At 40.4% G+C, this 21917-nt stretch overlaps 1 protein-coding gene across 1 annotated transcript in view; it reads left to right on the plus strand.

Moving 5' to 3' along the window:
• The first annotated feature begins 5453 nt into the window (after nt 1–5453).
• Nucleotides 5454–21917, plus strand: part of ghra (growth hormone receptor a) — a 29059-nt gene continuing 12595 nt past the window's right edge. Inside the window, exons 1-2 of the mRNA XM_020102722.2 lie at nt 5454–5775; nt 15785–15906. Of these exons, the coding sequence (XP_019958281.2) occupies nt 15789–15906 (118 nt within the window). The 5' untranslated portion in view covers nt 5454–5775; nt 15785–15788. The remainder of the gene's footprint in view (nt 5776–15784; nt 15907–21917) is intronic.

Genomic DNA, 21917 nt, shown 5'->3' on the forward strand with positions numbered 1-21917 from the left:
CGTCGTTTTACATCCACATTTAATGAAAGTCATTCACTGACACTCTCCATGTCTCCTTTTGTGCGCCTCACTTGTCTTAAACTGAATTTGCAACACTTAAATCCTCTGTTAATGTGTTAAAGTTGTGTTTGTGCCAACTGTTTCATATTCAGTTGTCCCCAGCCACAGCGCTCACATGCCATTAGGGCCACATGCATGACAAGATAATGCGCTTCACTGATGCTCTTTTGTTCTTGTCCCCTTGGTAACCACAAATTATTGGCAAAAAGTATGTTTCCTCCGCAGCCTGTCCATCAGAAGGCTCCTCAGTTTTCAACAATCATTTTCATAGACATACAGATTTAGAAAAGCCATGATTGGTGCAATTTAGGGGCATTAAGCTGTGCTGAATCGCAGCGAGGCAGAGATTTATTCTTTTCTTTTTTACTGGTGAAATTTGAAGGGAAATGATGGAGGGCTGCTGTGTGTGTACAATGTGTGTGCTTCTATTGGAGATGGGCAGAAAGTGATTTTTCATTTTAACATCATGCTGTTCACTGTAAACAGGATGTTTTACTCTTTGGTCCCCACTTTACAGGTATTTACCTATTGTGTGTTTGTGTGCCAATGCACATGCTATTGTTTACACAGACTGTCCCTGAGGGTGGACCACATTGAAAAAATTACTGTATAAACCAGGGGAAGCTGATTTCAGAGCAGGTATGCAGAGAATAACATTTCCAATCCTATAATATTACTCAATGATCCTGATGAAGGGACCCACCACTGAACAAGATCTGGCACTGACAGCGTGGACAACTGTGAAGTGGTTACAGAAGATACTGTGGGTTTATAGCTAGTTTGGTTTCACCTCTGTTAGGATATTGTCAAGGTCTGTTTATTTAGAGTGCAGACTGTGGACCATTAGCACACATCTCAACATAATGGTGGCTGGGATTTGGTTCGGGGGGGGGGGGTTCCCTGGCGATATTGAACGAGTGAGCTAGTAGAAAACTTCCAGCTGCCTCTTATCTCCCACAATCAACAGGGGCCACTGAAGAAACCCTTTATTTACTGAGCTGAGACCTTTTCCACATGAAGTAATGTGAGGACAGCTCGAGCATACAATGCAGTCAACACTCTATCGTAGCATTTTAGAAAACGTTCCCTTATGAAACCTATTAATTTACCTTTGTCATTAACATATCTGAGTTGCTCACAGGTGCCTGTGACTTTATAAAATTCATTTCATAATGCTCTCTATATTCTGATGTAATAGCAACAAATAATCAAGAACATTGCACAGACACTGCTTTTACTTATTTTACATGGTAAATATTTTTTCATAGGTATTTCTTATATTTATATTCCCAGAGGTTATTACTGCTCAAGGGAACCTCAGTGAATGGAACGTCTCATTTCATAGCCTTATTTAATTTGGTTTACTTGCAGTTTTTCACCATTTGGAGTATAAGTCAAATATTGAATTTGGAGACCCATATTCACCAACTGCAAAATGGAGTCTTTTTTCACATTTTTCACATTTGCACAGAAATGAACTTAAACCATTTTGTCTGTTGATTATGTATTAATGAAAACACTGTTTTTGTACCTATAGTGGGGTATAGAAGCAACAGATCTATGATTCTGCACCAATAAATATTGCATTTCCTATATCAACTCTTTATTGAAAATTGACCCAGCACTTTGTGAGGCTCTCATCTATGGTTATGTTGTGTATTGATTTGCATTTGTCTTGGTTCATTTATTAAAATCAAGCATCATTAGTGCAAAGATAATGCAGACATGCTATAATCAGAGCAAACACATGAATGCTGAGTAGAAGTAGAAAGTAAATACTATTATTCTAATGAAGATTTGTTTCTCCGTTAACAAGTATTTGACTTGTAACTCCAAACACTGTTAAAGGGATAAATGCAACCAGCTATTTCTCACTACCTTTCTCCAACGCCTTCTTTTTCACATCAGCCGCTCCATCTCCTGCTGTTCCTCTTCTTCACCTTCGTCCCATCCCACTCCTTCCACTCTCTCCTCCTCTCATTAGAGTTAAGTCCCTGATTTGTATTCCACGATAACGGCCAAGATTAAAGAAGGCATTGAAAAAAAAAACATAATTTGCATGATGCATTCAGTGATTAGGGTAAGCGTCCCTCTTAATTGAGTTGTTTTGCACATGACGGGCCTCTCATGCTGATACTTGGTGGATCTAACTCATCCCATGCAATCCCACTAGTTCACTTCAATTTCCTCCCTACACTTCACTGCTTCCATCCCAGCGACCCCCCGCTGTCATGTATGTGGCAGGTTTGGGACTCGTAACACTGGAGGAGGGTTCAGAACTGTTAATAGTGAATTATTTGAGCCTATCCACAGCTCTGCATTAAAGAAGATATGTAAGCAGGAGCACAGTGATTTGCTCTTATATTTGCTATGTGTGCATGTTCTCCCCCTGTAGCCATCTCCTCTCCTTTATCCTAATCCAATTGGCAGTAGGGTGCAGACACAGTTGGGAATGGCCACACTTGCAATGTGAGCCTGTACTAAATACATTACAGGTGACTTGAGGGGGATGACACAAAGGCCACTCTAAAATTATGTGGACAACAAAAATAGACAGACAAACACTAATAGATCTTACATTGCTGCTGAAAGGCATGCTCCTGCAGAAACCCACTTATGGCCATGAGATATGTGGCCTGCAGCGACTACAGCATCCTCAGTGAGGAGGCTCTGACACTGAAAAACAAAACATCTTGTAAAACAACCAAGAATTTAGACTGATTCTGTTTCCACACTGGTTTTACATGTACAGTCTTCTGTAAGTATAAACACTTTTGCTGGGAAGCTCTGCAGTTATGCTTGTTTACCGTCACCCACAGTAAACAGCCCGATGTGGGTGTAGCTCAAAGGGGGCTGGTTTGGATGCAGCCCAGTTCAGGTCCATGCAGCGCCGCCACAGTGACATCAGTCTGTGGGCCATATGTATTGTTCTGTTGTCACATTCAATACAGCCTAAGTCCACATGATCACTCAGAGCAGACAATCACAGGAATGAGTATTCCATAACAAAGGAACTAATTCAATGGACGCCCCCTGCTCTCCTCCAATCAGAGCTCTCTACCAATACATGTACAGAGGTCATTTAATATGAACTAATTGTTTGGCCATGTTTGTTGCTCTTTGGTAATTAATACCACAAAGTGCCTCTGGTCATGTGAAAGGTAAGCAAATGAGAGTAACCTGGAGTAACCCTGCTTGAAATGATGTCTATATATATATATATATATATATATATATATATATATATTGAAAAAGGTACATTGAAATTAGTGAAGGATGGTAAACAACCCTCAGTGAATACATTTCAGTGGTACTTTTCTTCTTCTTCCTCTGCGTTACAAGCTATAAATCATAGTATTTGTTCATGAGAGCAGTCTTGGTAGCTCATCAAGTGTTTTTATGTGCACTGCAGCTGGGGGGGACTTGGGAAAAGCTCGGCCATAACTTGTGGGCCTTGTAAACGAAAAGGGGACAGGGAAATAAAAGATATAAGGATGGCTCTGCTCAGTGGCCTAGAGACGGGCCAATTCCTTTTCTTTCTATGTGTATCACAAATTATGTCAAGAGACACAGGCTCTTTGCGTTGGCAGATGGACGAGAAAATACAGACTCCCAGCCGTCCTCTGTGCCTCTGCCTGTTTATCTCTCTGTCTGTGTTTCTATTTACAGCTGAGCACGTTGAGTACTGCTCCTAACATGATGCAGTTTATTCAGGTTTATCATACCACCATGCATCTTGAGCTGAGGCCTATTGACCCTGTTTGTTGACAGGATCAGATTTCAAAAGTGTAGTGTTGCAAGTAAAGTGAAGTTAGTTAGAGCATGCTGCAGCACTGCAATTTTATCCTTGTATGGCTTTTCAATGCTGCACATTTTGTTTGCACTGTCTTGGGATGATTATGGATTCAAAGTTCAATCCTGAGCTCAAATAAAACAATTAAGCACAAATGTCCACTCAGGCAAACACATGCAATCAGACTGTGCACAAGGAGAGAAACGAAAAAAACCTGCAAAACCAGCAGCAACAGCTGGATGGGTGTGTTTCTCTCTCACGTGTCAGGGGTGTTTTTCCTCTCTTGGGTCAGGGGGTGTATATCCACTGACAGCTGAAATTCGAGGCAAGCCTCTCGTGGCGTCATGCACTCCTCCAGTGGACCCTGCACGTGAGAGGGCTGCACTCTTTTTGTCACACCATTCACAATGCACTGTTTGTGCTTCTCAATGAGTTTCATTTACATTCAGAGACAGGTTGTTGTTTATTCTTTTAAACACAGCCTACAGGTGTTTGAGAGGATTAGTTTGTTGAAGACTGAACTTAATACCTTTTACATCCATAATTCAAGGGCTGCCTCGACTGGAAAATAAATGAATGAATAAATAAATAAATGATATTGGTCCCAAATGCAGTAAATATCGGAATATTTGAATAAAGGCAACTTTAGGGTTTTAAATATACTTTACACTATTTGAGAACCCTCACGAATTATTAACTAATCCATCTACCCAGCCACCCACCTACATCTGTTTATCTATCTATCTATCTATCTATCTATCTATCTATCTATCTATCTATCTATCTATCTATCTATCTATCTATCTATCTATCTATCTATCTATCTATCCCCACCATCCATCCATCCTTCTATCTATCTATCTATCTATCTATCTATCTATCTATCTATCTATCTATCCCCACCATCCATCCATCCTTCTATCTATCTATCTATCTATCTATCTATCTATCTATCTATCTATCTATCTATCTATCTATCTATCTATCCCCACCATCCATCCATCCTTCTATCTATCTATCTATCTATCTATCTATCTATCTATCTATCTATCTATCTATCTATCTATCTATCTATCTATCTATCTATCTATCTATCTATCCCCACCATCCATCCATCCTTCTATCTTTCTATCTATCTATCTATCTATCTATCTATCTATCTATCTATCTATCTATCTATCTATCTTTCTATCTATCTATCTATCTATCTAACTCACACTATGTTTTGCTGTGTTTTCAATATAGGAAATCAGTGTCATTGGTTTATAATTAAAATATATTTTTTTATCTGTGTCATAGGGTTAATATGATGCAGTCAAATAACAGAAGAAAATGTATATTTCATATTTTTGTCTCAGTAAAGAGAAAGTGTTGCAACAGACTGCTCTTTCCCTCTGGCTTTTATTTTGGAGGTTTGTCCCTGCAGGCTTCGTCTCTCTCTCAGCTCATCATGGAGTAAGAGTGGATTGTTGGCGGATGAGGGCGCCTCGCCGCCATGTGAAACACACACACACACACACACACACACACACACACACACACACACACACACACACACACACACACACACACACACACACACACACACACGTACACACACATAGTGGCTCAGTCTCAGCGAGGTGGTGGTGTTTGTGTGTGTGCGTGTGTGTGTGTGTGAGCAGCCCTGAAAGTACAGCACGGGCTTGATGATGAAGTGAGTGGCAGAAAAGACAGAAAACCGTCCGTGGGGAAGCGGCGCTCACTCGAGTCGAGGTGTGGGTGGGCGATGTGAACAAATCCTGCTCGGATCAGATCTTGTTTCGGGGCCGAGCAGCAGGCTCGAGGTGAGGGAGCAGGACTTTTCCGAGCCTGTCGGTGCTCACGCTGGACATCAGATGACCAACTTCTGAAAAGTCGATCCGCTCGAGACATCACAACAAGTGAGTGGTTTTATGCTTTTAACGCGTTCGCTGCACCTTTTGTCTTCATGTTTTCCAAAACTCCGGTTTTACGCAGCTATACGCACGACGCGTAAAACTTTGCTTCGGACTGCTTTAGATTGTCTTTTACGCATCTGGCTGCTGATTGTAGAACATTTTCACTGTAGCCTGCCTGTATCTTGAGCTTAACTTAATTGGCATTGTTGATAAGAGCCCGCATTAAAACCACAGAAACTTGAGGTTGTGTACGGTTCTTCTGCACAGTGGGACACTGTGGGGATTGTATGAGGTGACAGACATGGTGGACTGGTGAGATGTCTCCAGTGTTTGTAGCTGTATATTGTGATTTATGAAGAAGATGGTGAAAAAGTGCTGCTTAAAATGATCCAGAATATTTCTAAATATTTAGTAGAGTAATTGTTGATACAATCGATGGAGCTTAATTTGGCCCATAACAGATATTTATATATTAAGTACAACTATGATTAGTGACTTTACAGGTGATGAACATTTCAGCCTGTTAAATCACAAACAATGAGAAGTGTCAGTGAAAAGACGATAAGCTCATGGTGACAGTTTTGATTTGGTTTCGTGAACAGCCCAAACAATCTGAAGAAATTCACTTTTCACTGATATGAAACAGAAACAGCAGTTTTTGGAGCCAGCTAATAGTCAGAATTAATTTAAAAATAATATGGAACACTTGCCATAGCTTCATCAAGGCCAGCCTAGACTAGACTATTTTGGAGGACATGGTAGGGATGTAATATATATCTAATGAATCCAGTGTCTTGCACTGTATTGATACGTGGATCGGGAATACTTATCATCCAGTATTGGCTTTAAGAGCAGAATATCAGGGTTTGTATCCCACTGAAATGCTTCAGCTTCTAGTGAATTTAAAATCTTTTTAGTTTCAGCTTCTCCTCTCACATTGTTTTCTTGTCTACAGGAAAACACTTTCCCTGCTCTGCTGTTTCAATTAGGAAACACACCACACTATGATTAGACACAATGTGAAAACCTATATACGCACGACCTTGTTCAATGCTTTGCCTCTCCAAGGTTTTCTGTTTTTTGGTGGGAAAAAAAAGGATTTTCAGCCTCATGCGTCACATTTTCTGGATCCATTCAGGATTTATGTTAAATAATCATTTAATTAAAGGTTTGTTTTTCTCTGTAGTGGGACTGGCTAATTAATTTCCTCATAGACAGTTTTATTGCACTGTTGAGTCTCATGTTTAGTTGTAATGTGTTTATGAACTTGACAGGAATGCTTTGCTCGCAGTTTTCCTCTGTAATGGCTCTTTCTTTATGTCTGAATCACATCACACACAGCTGTATGAAATACTGCCTGTTTATTACGTCCACTGGATGCTGTTAGTTAGAGGCCAATTTAATAATCCTCAGAAATCTGTTCCCTTTGATACTTGTGTTATGGTGCATATCTTTTTTCAATCAGACAGCGTGGTTTGAAAATATTCACCTGAATGTAGCTGAATAACGTTTAATGGGACTCAACGTTGTAATGCTCAGTAAGCACGGAAGTAGAGGCACAGCACGATGAAGGACATGGGTAATGACAGCCATTAGCATCCACCAGGTAATGGAAAGAGGAGATTTTTTTTAATAGATGAGGTGAGAAGTTTTAAGAGACGTTAGTTCCATTGGTTTCTGTCTCAGTGTCTGCCACACGCCCACGTACAACATTAAGTACAGCTGTTACATTCTACACCCTTTGACAACATTCTGGAGACCATTCGATTTTTCACCTCCATTTGCACTTTGGTCTTTTGTGATGTGCACGACTCTCAGGACATACGTGTGTGTCTGACAACGAGGGAGAAAGTGCAGGATTTAGAGCAGCTTGCAGATCTGCACACATATACTTAAAACAAGAAGCAACACAAACTTTGATATTGTCTTTTAAACACTTTTCAACTTTTCAAGTTAAAGCAATGTGAGAAGCAATGTGAGTGTAGCATTCAACACCTCAGCAGGTATTCTCCACTAGGATCAAATGTTTGCTCTGCATTGCACACACTTTCTACATCTCTGCTGGACTCTGTTGCTTGTTCTCTTTACCTTTCTTCTTATCACTCCAATGCACACAATTGATTTTACGCACACATATCCGTGCACGAGCGTACACACAAACGCAAGCTCTTTCCCTGTCTCGCCTCCCACACACTCACAGACCGTGGCAGGGTTTGCAGATGTGTGTCCTGATCTGCGTCCAGCAGAGGCTCTTCTCATGCCAGTGTGCTGACTCTGAGTTTTCCACTCTCTCTTATGAAATAGGAGCAGGAGACATTAAGAGCCATCCAGTAGCCAGATCTGAATGCCTGAGAGACACACACACACACACACATTCTTGTACTGCGGTCTTAGTGAGGACATGCATAGGCATAATGCCTTTGCCAGCCCCACCTTAACCTTAACCATCAAAACTAAATGCCTAACCTAAACCTAATTCTAACCCTAAACATAAAATCGAAAAATGTCCTCACTGTCCATAAGGTCTATGCTCAAAATGTTTCATAAAAATATTTAAATGCAAGTACACACACACACACACACACAGTTAATTAATGCATGTAAATACATCCAACACTCCAAAGCTACGAGGAGTAGCTGTTACGACAGTTCTTGTGTGAGCGTCTCTGCCAGCGCGGACTCCTCCTCCTCTTCTTCTTCTTCTTCTTGTGTCTGGTGCGACAGGCTCATGTTGAAGCCTGTGGTATTTTTGCACAAATGTTGTGTATTTTAAAGGCAGAGATTAGGTGAGAAAGGGACGGGTCGAGAGCAGAAAATCAATTTCCTTAATTCTTGTGTAATTATGGAGGGACCTAATGGTGGGCCTTGGACTACTTTGTGTGTGTGTGTGTGTGTGTGTGTGTGTGTGTGTGTGTGTGTGTGTGTGTGTGTGTGTGTGTGTGTGTTAATAACATCAAGATATGATAATTTCCGCCCATTGACAACCACTGTCGAAGTCATTAAGTAAAGTACCACCTCACTGAGGCAGAGTGATTCCAGTTAATTCATGTTTGGAAGTCTATGGATACTCAGTATGTGAAAGGCATGATGTGATTTTGCTTTAAAAATGTCAACATTTACACGACTGTATATGTTTGTCTAGTTCTGTATATCATCAAGATAAATAACAACTTCTCATTTTGTCACAGATCCAGTTGTTTTTTCTTATTTTTGGGGGCCGATACTAATGTCAGGGAGTAAAACATTTCTGATGAAGCTGTTCGATCCCCTTATTTTGCTTGCCTTGGACAAAATACAGAACCCCTAATCGCCCTGCAGGACCAAGAATGTGTGAGTTATGTATGATAGAGAAAGTGCTGCACAAAGATGCACTGTATGAGTGTGTGTGTGAATGGGTAAAGAGCAAAAAACTGTGGGTAAATGTGAAGCGCTTTGAGTGGCACTGGAAAAGTGCTATATAAATACAGACCGTTTACCATTTATCAGGAGTGCTTAACACGTTTCACAAACTGACAACATGGAGGAGCTGGCAGTTTAGAGTTGGCTGAAAAAAAAAGCACAATGGTTAAACATAAATCCTCTTGGTAAGTTTTTGTGAGTAGTTATATTTCATTTGCATGTTTTCTTGTTGGAGCCTAATCCTGGCTTCACCACGTTAGCACATTTTACCCAAAGTGCTTGTTCCTACTCACCCACTGTGGTCCCCCGCTCCCATTAAAGATGCTTTGTGGTGTCACAAATTCAGGCTTTATTCATATGGGCTTGCTTCCAGGATAGTTGATTGCCTTTGGTTGCAGGCTATCAGACCCTGAATACCTTGGGATTTAGCAATGCAGGTTTGGCTGCTAATTCAGTCACTGGTTTCATAGTAATTAACAAGGTCAACCCAGATTGATTCACATCTTTCTTTAATGCTGCTGCAGCCCTCAACAGGCCCAGTGAGATAAGCTTGGAGCACTGAATGAGAGGTGCCAAAGAAAGGACAGAAGAAAGAATTGATGGTGACAGTCAGTGAAGATCAGGAAAGAACTAATGGGATGCATTTCATTCATATTACAGTTAATGCTTTTAAAAACTTGAGGAGTGTTTTGTTTACACTTGTGTGTAAGTAATTTTCCTACAAAGCCATTTTCAGACTTTGTCTTTCACATGTGAACATTGTACAAGTATGACACGTTCACAACAACAGGTGTCGTCTTGGTAGAGCATTTAGAAATTGTGTACAGCTAATCAACACCGGCATCGGCCCGTTACAGTGAGTTGACATCTCGTTTGGCACCGCTTTTTCACCCAGACATATGTGTAATCTTTTTGTCTGTTTCCTATTTTGCATTTGTGTACATACACATGGAGAGAGATGTCATCAACTAGCATTATCCATCTGAAGATGCAGCAAAACACAGAGCAAGCTTTTCCTTTTACACATCTGTTTTATTATTTACTTTAGGGGTCTTGTCTGTGTTGATTTTACCGACAGTGCCACATTTACAAATGACCTCTGATGTCTGTCTGGACTTCACTATCTTTCATCTGGAACAATCACTTGACTCAGGCAAAGTTACCAATTATCAGCTGAACTCCTGTCTTCTGTCTTAATGAGGGTGTGTGTGCCGGTTTCAGATGAGGGTGTCACACAGGTTAAAGCCAACAATCCGTTGTCCTTGTAGCTTCAGTCCATCCCAGCATGTGGTCATTATCCCATTTTAGGAAGACCTCATTTTCCTGTGTGCTTTTATGTTTGTGCATGGCTGTATATTGTGCATTTGTATAATTGTGTTAATGAATGTATGTTGTAAGGTTAGATTATTCAACACTCTGCAGGGAAATACTACTAGAAAATTACTTTTTTTTCAAACCAGTGCAAAGATAAAATCAATGGCTAAAATAATCTTTACCTAAGTAGAAGTGAAATTACTTGTGTAAAATTAAAAATTAGAAAAAGATAAAAGTACAAAGTAAGTCTGTTAAAATTGATATCTCTGCTATTTTTAAAAGAATAGGCCTAAAATGTTCTATGATAATTATATGTGATACAACTATTTAATTAAACAACTATAGTATACCAGGCATATATGCATTGGTTTTTCAATGCTGTGTATTGCATCACCTTTGTCTATTTCAATGTTTCTCCTCATTAATGGCATTAAGAAAATATGGACCCCCGGTTGCTTGCTCTAAAGAACTACTAGTAAAAATTGTGAAAAAATGTAATGTATGCCTTTAAGGTCACTAAGGACAGATCCATGAATGAATCCATGCATCCAGATCACTTTCTTCATGGGCACCTCAAAAAAGAAAAAATGTGGTTCATATACAAACTGTTTACCTTAATCTCTGGAATCTTTAAAACCTGCAATACCTCTTGAAATGGCCCAACAGTACTACTGCACAAGAAAAGCAGACATTTCTGTACTTCAGAAAGAGAAAAATGTAACTTTAAAAATGTCTCTTGGTTTATTGTCCATAGACATTTATGCCATTTAGAGTTGATCTTGTCAAACAATGTCTCTGAAGCATGTGTCAGCCAATTACCAAATCACTCCAAGTACAGCAGTAAGTTAGAACATATTTCAGATATGACTTCAGATATGTTTTTGTTCAATGAGCATGTCCTGTTTCTTTACTTTCCTAATCATAAGTGTAAGTTCCTAAACACTGTCTATACTTGCTAAAAAAGAACATTTAATGCAACATTTCAATAAATACTGTCTTCAGGAATATTTCTTCCACAATAACAATTGATATATTAAATAACTGTAACTGTGTCTGTGTGGATGAATCTCACAAATCTGAATGTTTTATTACCATGTAACTAAATCTGATAATGTTCATGGTCTTCACATTTTTCCTCTTGGTTATGTTTTCTCCCCTGTAATGACCCTGCACCAATAGTTTAGAAAAAGGAAAGTCTGTTTCTCAAGGCCACTCCCCTCTCCTCATAAATTTGAACTTTTACCTCCCTGGATCCAGTCTTATCCAAAAAACAGGAATAAGGTAAATAAGGACATGACTGTGAGTTGGGTCATGTTTACAAAAATGGTGACTGAGTCATGAAGACATGATATTTCAGCGCATACACTGCACCATTTCTGCTTTTTCTTTGGTGGAACCTCAGAAGAATTTTTGCTCGCAAAATTGCTTTGTGTGTGTGTGTGTGTGTGCATACTTTTCTCCTGCAGCTATAGAAGGGACTAATACAGACATGATGTGACCTCTCACTCCTTAAACTTAATTTTTTTCCCTGGCTTCACCCTCACACCGCCACCATCCCCCCTGGTCTTTAACCTCCCTTGCCTGGCAGATCCTTTTGAACAAACACAGATGACTAATAGAGATTTGAGGAAACATGGGAGAAAACCCTGGTGCTGGCAGTGGGCTGCCATCTGTATGTGCGTGTTTGTATGTGTAATGCCCTCATGTTAAATGTGTGTGTGTGTTTGTGTGTGTGTGTGTGTTTTTGGGGCAGAGGTAGTGGGAGGAAGGTTGACCACAGATGCCTTAAATGTTTACCAAGGGACCCCAGGAGGCTTGGGCTGAGCCTCCCTCTTTTCTGATTGGCTCAGGCAGCCTTCCCGCGAGTCTGGGAGCCTGTAATTGGCCCTGGAGAAGAAGAGGAATGGGGGAGAAATGTGCACGAGTTGGAGAAGAAGCACCAGGCCTGCCAGGGCTTTCACAGAGTGAGAGAGAGAGAGAGAGAGAGAGAGAGAGAGAGAGAGAGAGAGAGAGAGAGAGAGAGAGGGGAAGACTAATGTTGGGATTAACATGAGGCCACATGTTGGAATGGAGGGGCTGTTTGGCCCTCTTTTATAGCACTTTGGTTCCTCAACTGATTAAAGAATGTTACGCTCTGAAAGAAAAGACAATGTGCAGGAAAAAAAAGAGAGGAACGATTTTAAAGTGCTCATTAAAGCGATGTTGAATTCACCATAATAATGGGGCTTCAGCTTTTGATGAGGAGGGAAAAAATTAATGTTTTCAATTATGATTTCAGAATAGAAGATAGTCAGACATGAAGCGAGCTGGAGTAATAGTCTGAAAAAGAGCTTGGGCAAAATATCAGATGAAGAAAAGGATTGACAATTGTACATGATTGATTTTAAATGGCGCTTTTTAGTTCAGGCCAAATGAGCTTGCTGCCTGACAGCTCCCTGCCATGAATTATTGCTTCGTATAACTCGGGCATGTGTGGCCTCTGGACACTTGGAATGTGCACACAAACACACACACACAAACACACACACACACAGACAGACAGACCACTGAATGTTTATATTGATGATGAAAATTTAACTTTTATATGTTGATGTTGCAAAATGCTGCAAAAGTTCCAACATGTTGAACACTCATATAAACTTTGTCCTGGCATTTACCTCCCACTAAGTCTTGCCAGGCTCAATCCAATCTTGTTGGTTTTTAAAATGTGCCTGAGGTATTGACACAGCTGCTCAGTAGTTGTCACTCTATATAAGTAAATATATCCGGGATTTGTCTTTTTGCTTCTATTTCTCACCCTAACCCTATAGTTTTACGAGTAAATACATAAAGGAGAACTTGGTAAGCTGTATTGCACACTGTAGCCTCTATCTTAATGCCCTTCTGCTGCTGTGATGTCCAAATTTCCCCAGTGTGGGATGATTAAGTCTATCTTATCTTATCTGAGTTATGCTGTATGGTCCTCAGGTCACACCAGAATTGGGTAAAAATAATGGCACTGTTGCCCTCAGAAACTCAGCCTCCCCCGTTTGGGCTTGTTGGCTGCCCAGCAAGGTTGTGGAGACACAGCTGTAAATAGCCAAGGGTGTGGACAGAAAGTTGGGCCTATATTTAGAGGTCGGACTTGACTTGCAGAACTTCTCCGCCAACACCAGTGCATTGGAGGAAGGGTTTGTCTGGGTTTTTCTGTTCGACCAAACATATACGGTGAGAAGAATCTCCAGAGAAAGCCTGGATGAGAGAGACAGTCACCACATCTCTTGTTTAAAGGTGTCGGGGGGGGGAATGATTATCCTGTATTTTGTTGAACAATGTGATAACAACACTAAAATGCAATAGCTACTACTGCTTTGTAAGCCTGGGCCATACTGCCTACCTGGTATGCGTGACGTCTACCTCACTGAACTGAACAGGTGTCTCTTATGAACTATGAAGTGATGGTGTGTGACAGTAGCGAGGTGAGGCTCATTTATGCAGAGTGGCTGCTCTAACCTGTCAACATGGGTGTGGAAATGAAAACCAAAAGGTTCTGCGACTGCTACGCACAAGTTATGTGTCCCAGGCTTTATGTGAAATTGGTTTTATGAGAAAGCTTAAAGCTGCTGTAATAATAAACCCACAGATATTGCTGACTGTGCAGTTCCCTTCAAGGGTATTTTACTGTACTTCAGCTCAAACTGACAAAGTTAGCACCTAGCTAATGAAAGTGATAAAAGATTTAGGTGCTACAGAGCATCATTTCCTTCAGAAGTTGGTGGAAACCGAAAAACAGAGCTGAAAGAAGAGTGAGCATACATAAGGTGATCAGAATGACTGCTAATCTATGCTACTGTTAATGTATCTCCTGGATGTGTAGATAAGCAACAGTTTGATAAGGCCGTTTTCAGACATGACCTTCGGGTAGAATTGGCTACGGAGTTTACCCAGAGTTTGTCTTTCACACATGCACAACACAGCGGGAAGTTCTCTGCACAGAAGCGGTCACAACAGCAACAAATGCTCCTTATTCAGGTGAGAGGTGGAGCAGTCGGGTGCAGCAGGCAGAGGCAGGAAGTGACATATTCAATCTGATGCGGAGATCACCTCATAACGTTTACAGCACCCCGACACTGTCGTCAGCTTTTATCACCAGAAACTTTCTTGACATCTTCGTTTGTGTCTTCTATGTGTGTGGAATAGCTTTTTCACTCAGATATTTGTTTTATTTTTTTCATTTTTGCATCTGTCGTGTGTTAGAAGTGTCCTAAACTTGCGGGGAATCCAGCCCGGGATCTCCCACTGTGTTCACACATTGACTTCTCCTGGATTTCTACGGACTTTATACCAGGAGGTCAGGCAGATAAAATCCGTAGAAACTGCGTTGCACCTCATTAGGACATTTGTTTTCACACATGCACCTCTTGTGAAGAAAATACGGAGTGCATGTCTGAAAGCAGCTTAACAGTTTTACCATATCAACTGCAACTGAAGTGCACACTGCTGCAACAAAAAGGACAAAAAAATACAGATATAATTTTACCTTATATGAGGCAGTGAGTGGTTATGTAACACTGTTTTCATACATGAACTCCAGAAAATGTCGGGAAATTGGGTATGGACATTTTCTGGACTTTGCCTTTCACATATGAAGAACTCAGCAGAAAAATTGCTCGAGTCAGACGTGTTCACAACAACAGGACAGTTCAGGAACACCCGCATGCTTGCTGTGAATTTTTCGGACATTTTACTTGTGGGCAGGAGAAGATCTTGTAAATTGTCCGGAGCAAGAACTCTGACATTTGCATTCTCACATACAGCCCCTCTGGAAAATATATCCGAAGTTCAGTTCATGTCTAAAAGAAGCTTCTGTGCAGATGTTTTAAAATGCATTTCTTTCTGTGATATCTGAACCCACAGTATGTATTTCTGTATAAAATCACAGCTAATGACAAAATTATTATGAATAGGCTTAAGCTTGAGAAATGTTATTGGGATTTTCTTTTGTCAAATTTAGAGCGAAAAGTTTTACAAAGACAAACAGCACATTAACAGAGAAAAATATGCTGCATACATTTCATCTCCAACTGCCACAGCAGCAACCTGGGACAATAATTAACTATGCCGTGTCTCGTGTTGGATTTCACAGACACCAGCTGAAAATAAATGGCAGCCGTCCACGGTTGTCCTCATAGGTCAGAGAGAAAGAAAGGGAGTAAACGGGGGAGGGAAGGAAGGAGGGTTTTTTTAACATGGGTATGTCATCATGGCGTCCAGCTGATAATTATAATCACAGTGTCTCTGCCCCTCTCTCTGTCTCCAGCATCATGGCTGTCTCCTCACCCTCCTCTCACCTCCTGATCCTTCTCCTAATTTCCTGCCTGGACTGGCCGTCGACTCCAGCTTCGGCGTTTCTTTTGGACCGGGACCACATGACAACATCAGGTGGGTTATTGATGTGTTTTTTTCACTTCTTGTTTTGAGGACAAATAAGCAAAAACAAATATATTTTTAAGACAATCTCTACATGCAGCTTATAGTATCGAACATTAACAGATGCAAGTCAGGTTTGCTGTTGACACTTGCGTCTTATGTCAGACATCAGGTGCAGAAGGCTTTGTTTGCTCAGAGACATGAGGTCCAGCATTGAGCAAATGCAGCACTTTCCTGGTTTGGCTTGTCAAACAGGTTTTGATCAATAGAGCCAGGGTAAATATATGGCTGGGACTTCTCTATCAAAGTCCAGGGACAGGATGATGCAGGATGTTCAGCCAGCTAATCCAGCTGTCACAGAGCCATTTGAAATAATTAGGTGAAAGAATGTGTCGGCTGAGCAAACAGGCCAATCTTCCCCCTCCTCTCCAAGATAAGGCTTTTAAAATTAATTATGTTGTCTTTAACGGCACCATTTCCAGTCACAAACACAGGATTGACTGAAAGATGGTAATGAGTGTGCAACTTCTGCTACCCGGATGAAGCAACTGCAGCTTGAACGGGGTGAAAGTGTGCGACCCCTGCAACTTTGGCCAAGACACTTCTTGTTTATCTAAAGTTTACCTTTGTGAGAACAGCAAATGATTTAGGGAAACTCTCATAGAGGAGCTGTTGACTTTGTCTGCACGTGTCTCCATCATCTGTTTCTGAGAGACAGATAAGAAACCATTTTCTGTTCAGACCCTCGCTGCTGTTTTACTGAAGATTTTAGAAATTAATTTTCTGAGAAATGAGAGTTGAGACATTGCCGGTAAAGATTATAGTGCAGAAAGATTGTTCTTGCAGTTTGTCCATATATATACATCACGATTTTTATTGATATAATTTGATTCACTAGATTTTTCGGATATTTTTGAGTTTTTTTCTCTTCTATTTTTGATTATCTTTGAACGTTGTTAGGCTCACAGTTTGTCATCCTTGAATACAAATGAAATAAAATCACACTTTTTAAATACAGTAATAGTTATTGATTTTTCTATTCTATTCTATTGTTTCTTTATTCCCTTGAATATAAAAAAAAATTAAACCACTCATCTTTTTAAAATGTTCCCATTTTTCTATTCTCTTCTATTCTTTCTTTCTTTTTAAGGCAACATTAAAATGCAGAGTCAGTTAATGACACTGAAAACATTTGACAACACAGTTTGTCATCCTTTGTACGTACAGTGTTGTAACTCACTGTCTCGCCAGTTTATTCTTAGGCACATCTGCTCGTTGCCGTTAACAGTTGACAGACAGCGTCAGACAGAGACCTGAGAGATCTCCAAACCATGTGTGGACGGCTTCTCAGACAGCTGCAGCACCTGTTACCTGCTTAAACCCTTGGGGAAACTTGGCCCCGTGTAATCTGAGCTCTAAATAAAGTAACTTCAGTACCTTTCTTTTGTATTGGTACCAACTTCCTGTACTGATGATTCATTTGAGTGCATCTAGTTTATATAGTTATGGAAATGCTATGACACACTGAATGGCATTTAAAGGTTCAGTCTGTACAATTTAGTGATATTTAGAGATGAAGTTGCATATTGCAGCTGAATACTCCTCATCTCAGCCTCCACTTCCAAACATGTAAGAGAACCTGTGGTGAACTTCAGTTGTCATGAAAACTCAAAAGGTTTTAGTTTGTCCAGTTTGGACGACAGTAAAAAAACATGGCGGCCTCCACAGAGAGGACCCCCCCTCCATGTAAATATACAGTTTTTAAATATAAAGGGCCCATTCTATGGTAAAGAAAACAACAATTCACTGAATTTAGATGAAACACACCAGTGAAAAGATCACTCAGATTATTTTATATTTAATTTCTGTCAAAAATTACTTTCACCTAAATCTTACACACTGAACCTTTAAGCTAACAGTGGACACATTATTTCTCTGTTTTTCTTTTTGAGTTTTGCAACTTAAATATCCAAAACCTGACATTTCATAACGTGCAGGGTTTTTCCTGGAGCGTGCAGAGTGTATAACAATATGCATATCATGGTTAGAATGTAGATGCAGTCACACATTCACCCGTGCACCTTTTTACTGATGGGTGATAGGACACATTTGAATTGTGCAAGCTGGCAAGTGGTCATGTTTTCATTAGTGATTTTGCCATATTTTTATGGTGTAATAACTGTTTGCCAATTCCCTTTTTGTTGGAAATATCTTTTTTGGCGTCAGCTGAAGAATGCCAAATCACCTCATCTCATCCCGTCTTCTTTTGAGGGGGTATTCAGGGGAGCATCATTACCATCATTAACATGTTGACTGATGAATGTTACAGCTTCACACTCAATCAAACGATCGAAGGTAGATTGTTTTCATGGTTGTTGATCACTGGGGTCACTTATACAATCTGCAACTCTCTAAAATCCAGCGATCAGAGAATAAAAAGGTCAGTCTGTCAGTCTATGCCTGTCAGTCTTGTTTTGGTAAGAGGGGAGACAGCAAACATAGTTAAGTAAAAGATCTTGTTTGTTATACCTCATATACACTAAAATAAGTGGGTGTATGCAAGTATTTTAAACGTGGCTGAACCAGAAAAAAAGGACAATTGACTCCCTTCCCATCGCCAATAGAGGAGTTTGATGCATCATGTCCGATGTCAGGTACGAGCGAAGAGCTGAGGCGTTCTCTCACTTCACTGTCTTGGCAAATTAGCACATTCACCGGCGTGTCATGCTTCCATCACAGCCGCTCAGAGCAGGAGCTGATTAAAACCTGTGTCTACTGCAGAGTCATTTGACCTGGAAGTGAATGACGATTGTATCCATTCTCATTGCAAAAAAGTTAATTTGATGACGATGATTGAGAATCAAAGATTGTGTCCTGCTAAGATTTTGGCCTCTGTAATTTACATAAAACTAGATTCAAGAGGGTCCATCAGTTATGTGTGTAACATCGGGGCTGCTCATTATATCATTATTTTATCAATTTGACAATATTCTTGTTGTAGCAAAAGCTCTAGTGTTAAACAGATGAGTGTGTCTGCTCCTGACTTTAAATTGTTCAAACTCTAAATAGAGTTCTGAGCTCTGAGTCTTTGCCCTCAGGTCTTTTGACTTTGTGTTTGCTCACAAACCGTAGCAAACGTCACTATCTCTTTGCATTTACATTACCTCTCTGATAAGCCCACAGACTAACCACTGATAACCATTTGAGGTTAAACCATCAAACATTCTGACTGGCCCACCTCCTTCAAACGCAGCCCTTGTCTTCCTCAACAAACCCTTAAAACATCTGTAAACATGAAGCGACCTCTGTTAGCTTGATCAAACACACACAGACTGTGCCTTCCTCGAGTTTACCACCACACAGCCTCAGATAATGACAGCTTTTTCTTCACTTGTGTTTATACTTTACACTTGCAGAAATCAGTGAATCTTGAATCTTGTAGAGTGGGTAAGAAACAGTCATCCTCTGCTTTTGGGGTTGTATTAAACCATTTCGTTGTTCACCTGCACGGAGTGAAAGGAGCCTACCTGAGTGTTATTGGTTGTGCTGTTTCTGCCGCATCTTTATGTCTGTTGTCAGGCGAGCCGCATAACAAACCGAGAGCAGACGTTTGGAGAAGCTGCTATATATTTAAAGGTTTACCAGAGTGATTATATACGCAGTCGTTTGTCTTTTCATCGGTTCTTTCACACGTACGCTTCATCTCGCCCCAGCCCTCCCCGAGCATCTGCCTGTGTGTGTCTCAAGAGGACTCGCTCCTCTGGCCCATAGATTGATCCTGTTACATGAGGCTGTGCTTTTTTGGCCACAGAGGTGGTAACCATTGGTAACCGTGCAGAGGTTAGGTCTGTCTGGCTCGTACACACACACACACACACACACACACACACACACACACAATCTACAGTTTCATCTGCTTCAAAGACGAGATGTGGGTGTGTTTGCTCTGAGAGACAAAATCTGGGCCTTGTGTGGAATAGAATGTCTAAAGTGCTATGTAAAGTTGGAGCCTTGAAAGGCAGGAGAGAGAAATGCATACTATTAAATTATCTTTGCTTTTCTTTTCACCATTGCTGTTCTCGTTCGTAGTATTTTACATAAGCAGAGTACATATTTACACCTGCATGCACATGCCCAGTGTATGAAAATGGTCATGTATATTTTAATTTCCCTACGGGGATTAATAAAGTACTTCTGATTCTGATATATACTTTTTCAGGTGTGTTACCATTACTTTGTGACGACAAAGATCAATTTTGTTACAAAATGTTATTTTTAAATGAAAAAGTATCAGAGTATGGCTGTAGCCTTACAATTGCAATCACAAAAATGCAGTTCTCTCACCATGGAAAGTTAATAAATGCTGTAAAACATCAGAAATTATGCCAGTATTTAATTTCTCTTTAGAAACTCACTTAAAGCTTACATTGTATAGCAGAGTGTCAGTTATACAGCAATGGAGCCTTTTCATCTCATATCTTAAATGAGGATCTTCCAACTCTCTGTGAGGCCCCATAGGCAGCAGCTGAATTTAACATGTTGCTTTGACCCATGTGAAAACATCTGACACCCTAGTGAAGCGCGGATGGCAGTGTGACGGGATAAGCCACAATAAAAAGCCAGAGAGGCAGAAAGGGAGAGAGGTGACTCGAGAAATCTGTGTGCAGGTGTCTGTGCTGTAAGCCAAACACCCCTGCCCATCTATATTTACTCTCACTTGAACTTAATATGACATAACTAAGCAAATACTACGGTCTGTAATGGCATTAGAGGAGATTAACATCATTAGTTCAGGTTAATAAATGGTTGGGACCTAAATAAGCTGACTGGGTCACTGCATGGTTAAACACACCAGCTTGTGCTTGCTAGACTTCAAAGCTATAACACTGATGGGAATCATGAGGATCAGATGGAGCGAGCACTTGTCATTCTGTGCTGCCGAATGCGAACGGGGAAGTGAAGCCTTGGGTCCTGTTGTTTTACTCAGAGGAAAGGCAGGACATATTCAAGGAGCCGCACAATGGCACTTTGATATTCTCTGTCGGTTTTTGTTTTGAAGGTGGAAGTTCAGTGTGTGCATGTGTGTTTTTTTGTGAGTGCGTTTGTGTACTTATGAGTGAACCTGCATGTGCATGTTGGCTGTTATTTTTATCAGCTGTTTGCCTTCCCTTGTTTGTATCTTGTTGCGGTCTCACTGCGTTCTCCCCTTCTCTTCTGGCCCACATCTCGCGCTTTCTGGCTCTCTCAAATTCCACATGGCCTTATGACATTTAACCTCCACTATAAAGCTCGGTTAGTAGCTTTTCTATTTTTAGTTTCCTCCAAAAAGGAAATATGTATGTTTAGGTATAAAGTGTATGGGACATTCGCGAAATAATACAATTCCTGTTTGATTTTTCCAGACTTTGCCTCATCTTTTCTCCCTATCTCATCTACACGTAATGTACAGATTCTTGAAAGACAAACAATCCTTTCTCCAACAAATACATTAACACCTCGACAAGTGTGTGTTGCAGAAGACAGAATGTGCATTGAGCCTGTGGTGCAGCAATACAACATGTGCACAGTGACAGGCCCGCTGCCAGTGTGTGCTGCCAATTTCTCCATCTGGTTGACACACACACAGTCAGATGCTGGTGCAGGAAGTGATGTGAATCATCTGGCCTGGGTGCTGCAGCATCAATCAGAGTTTCTTGCTGACAGTACTTCAATCTTTCTGGTGACATGTCATAAAATGTATAAATAACTTTATCCTGAAATAGGTGACAATTCATTTTATTCCTCCTATTTGGGTTAAATTGAGACTCACAGTGGCTATATATGGGGGCAGGGATTATTCAGTTTTATGTGTTAAATAAAGCAAAATTTAACAGCTAAGTTTATGTCAGTGAGAATTCAATTCACCATCAAATAATAACGCACAGATTGTTAATGTTTGGTCTGAGCTGTATCAACTTTCAACCACATGACAAAAACTTTTCATAGCATGCATAGCAGTTATAGCTGTTTTTTACCTAATGGTA

Source organism: Paralichthys olivaceus, chromosome 4 (assembly GCF_024713975.1).
Source record: "Paralichthys olivaceus isolate ysfri-2021 chromosome 4, ASM2471397v2, whole genome shotgun sequence".
Taxonomy (NCBI): domain Eukaryota; kingdom Metazoa; phylum Chordata; class Actinopteri; order Pleuronectiformes; family Paralichthyidae; genus Paralichthys; species Paralichthys olivaceus.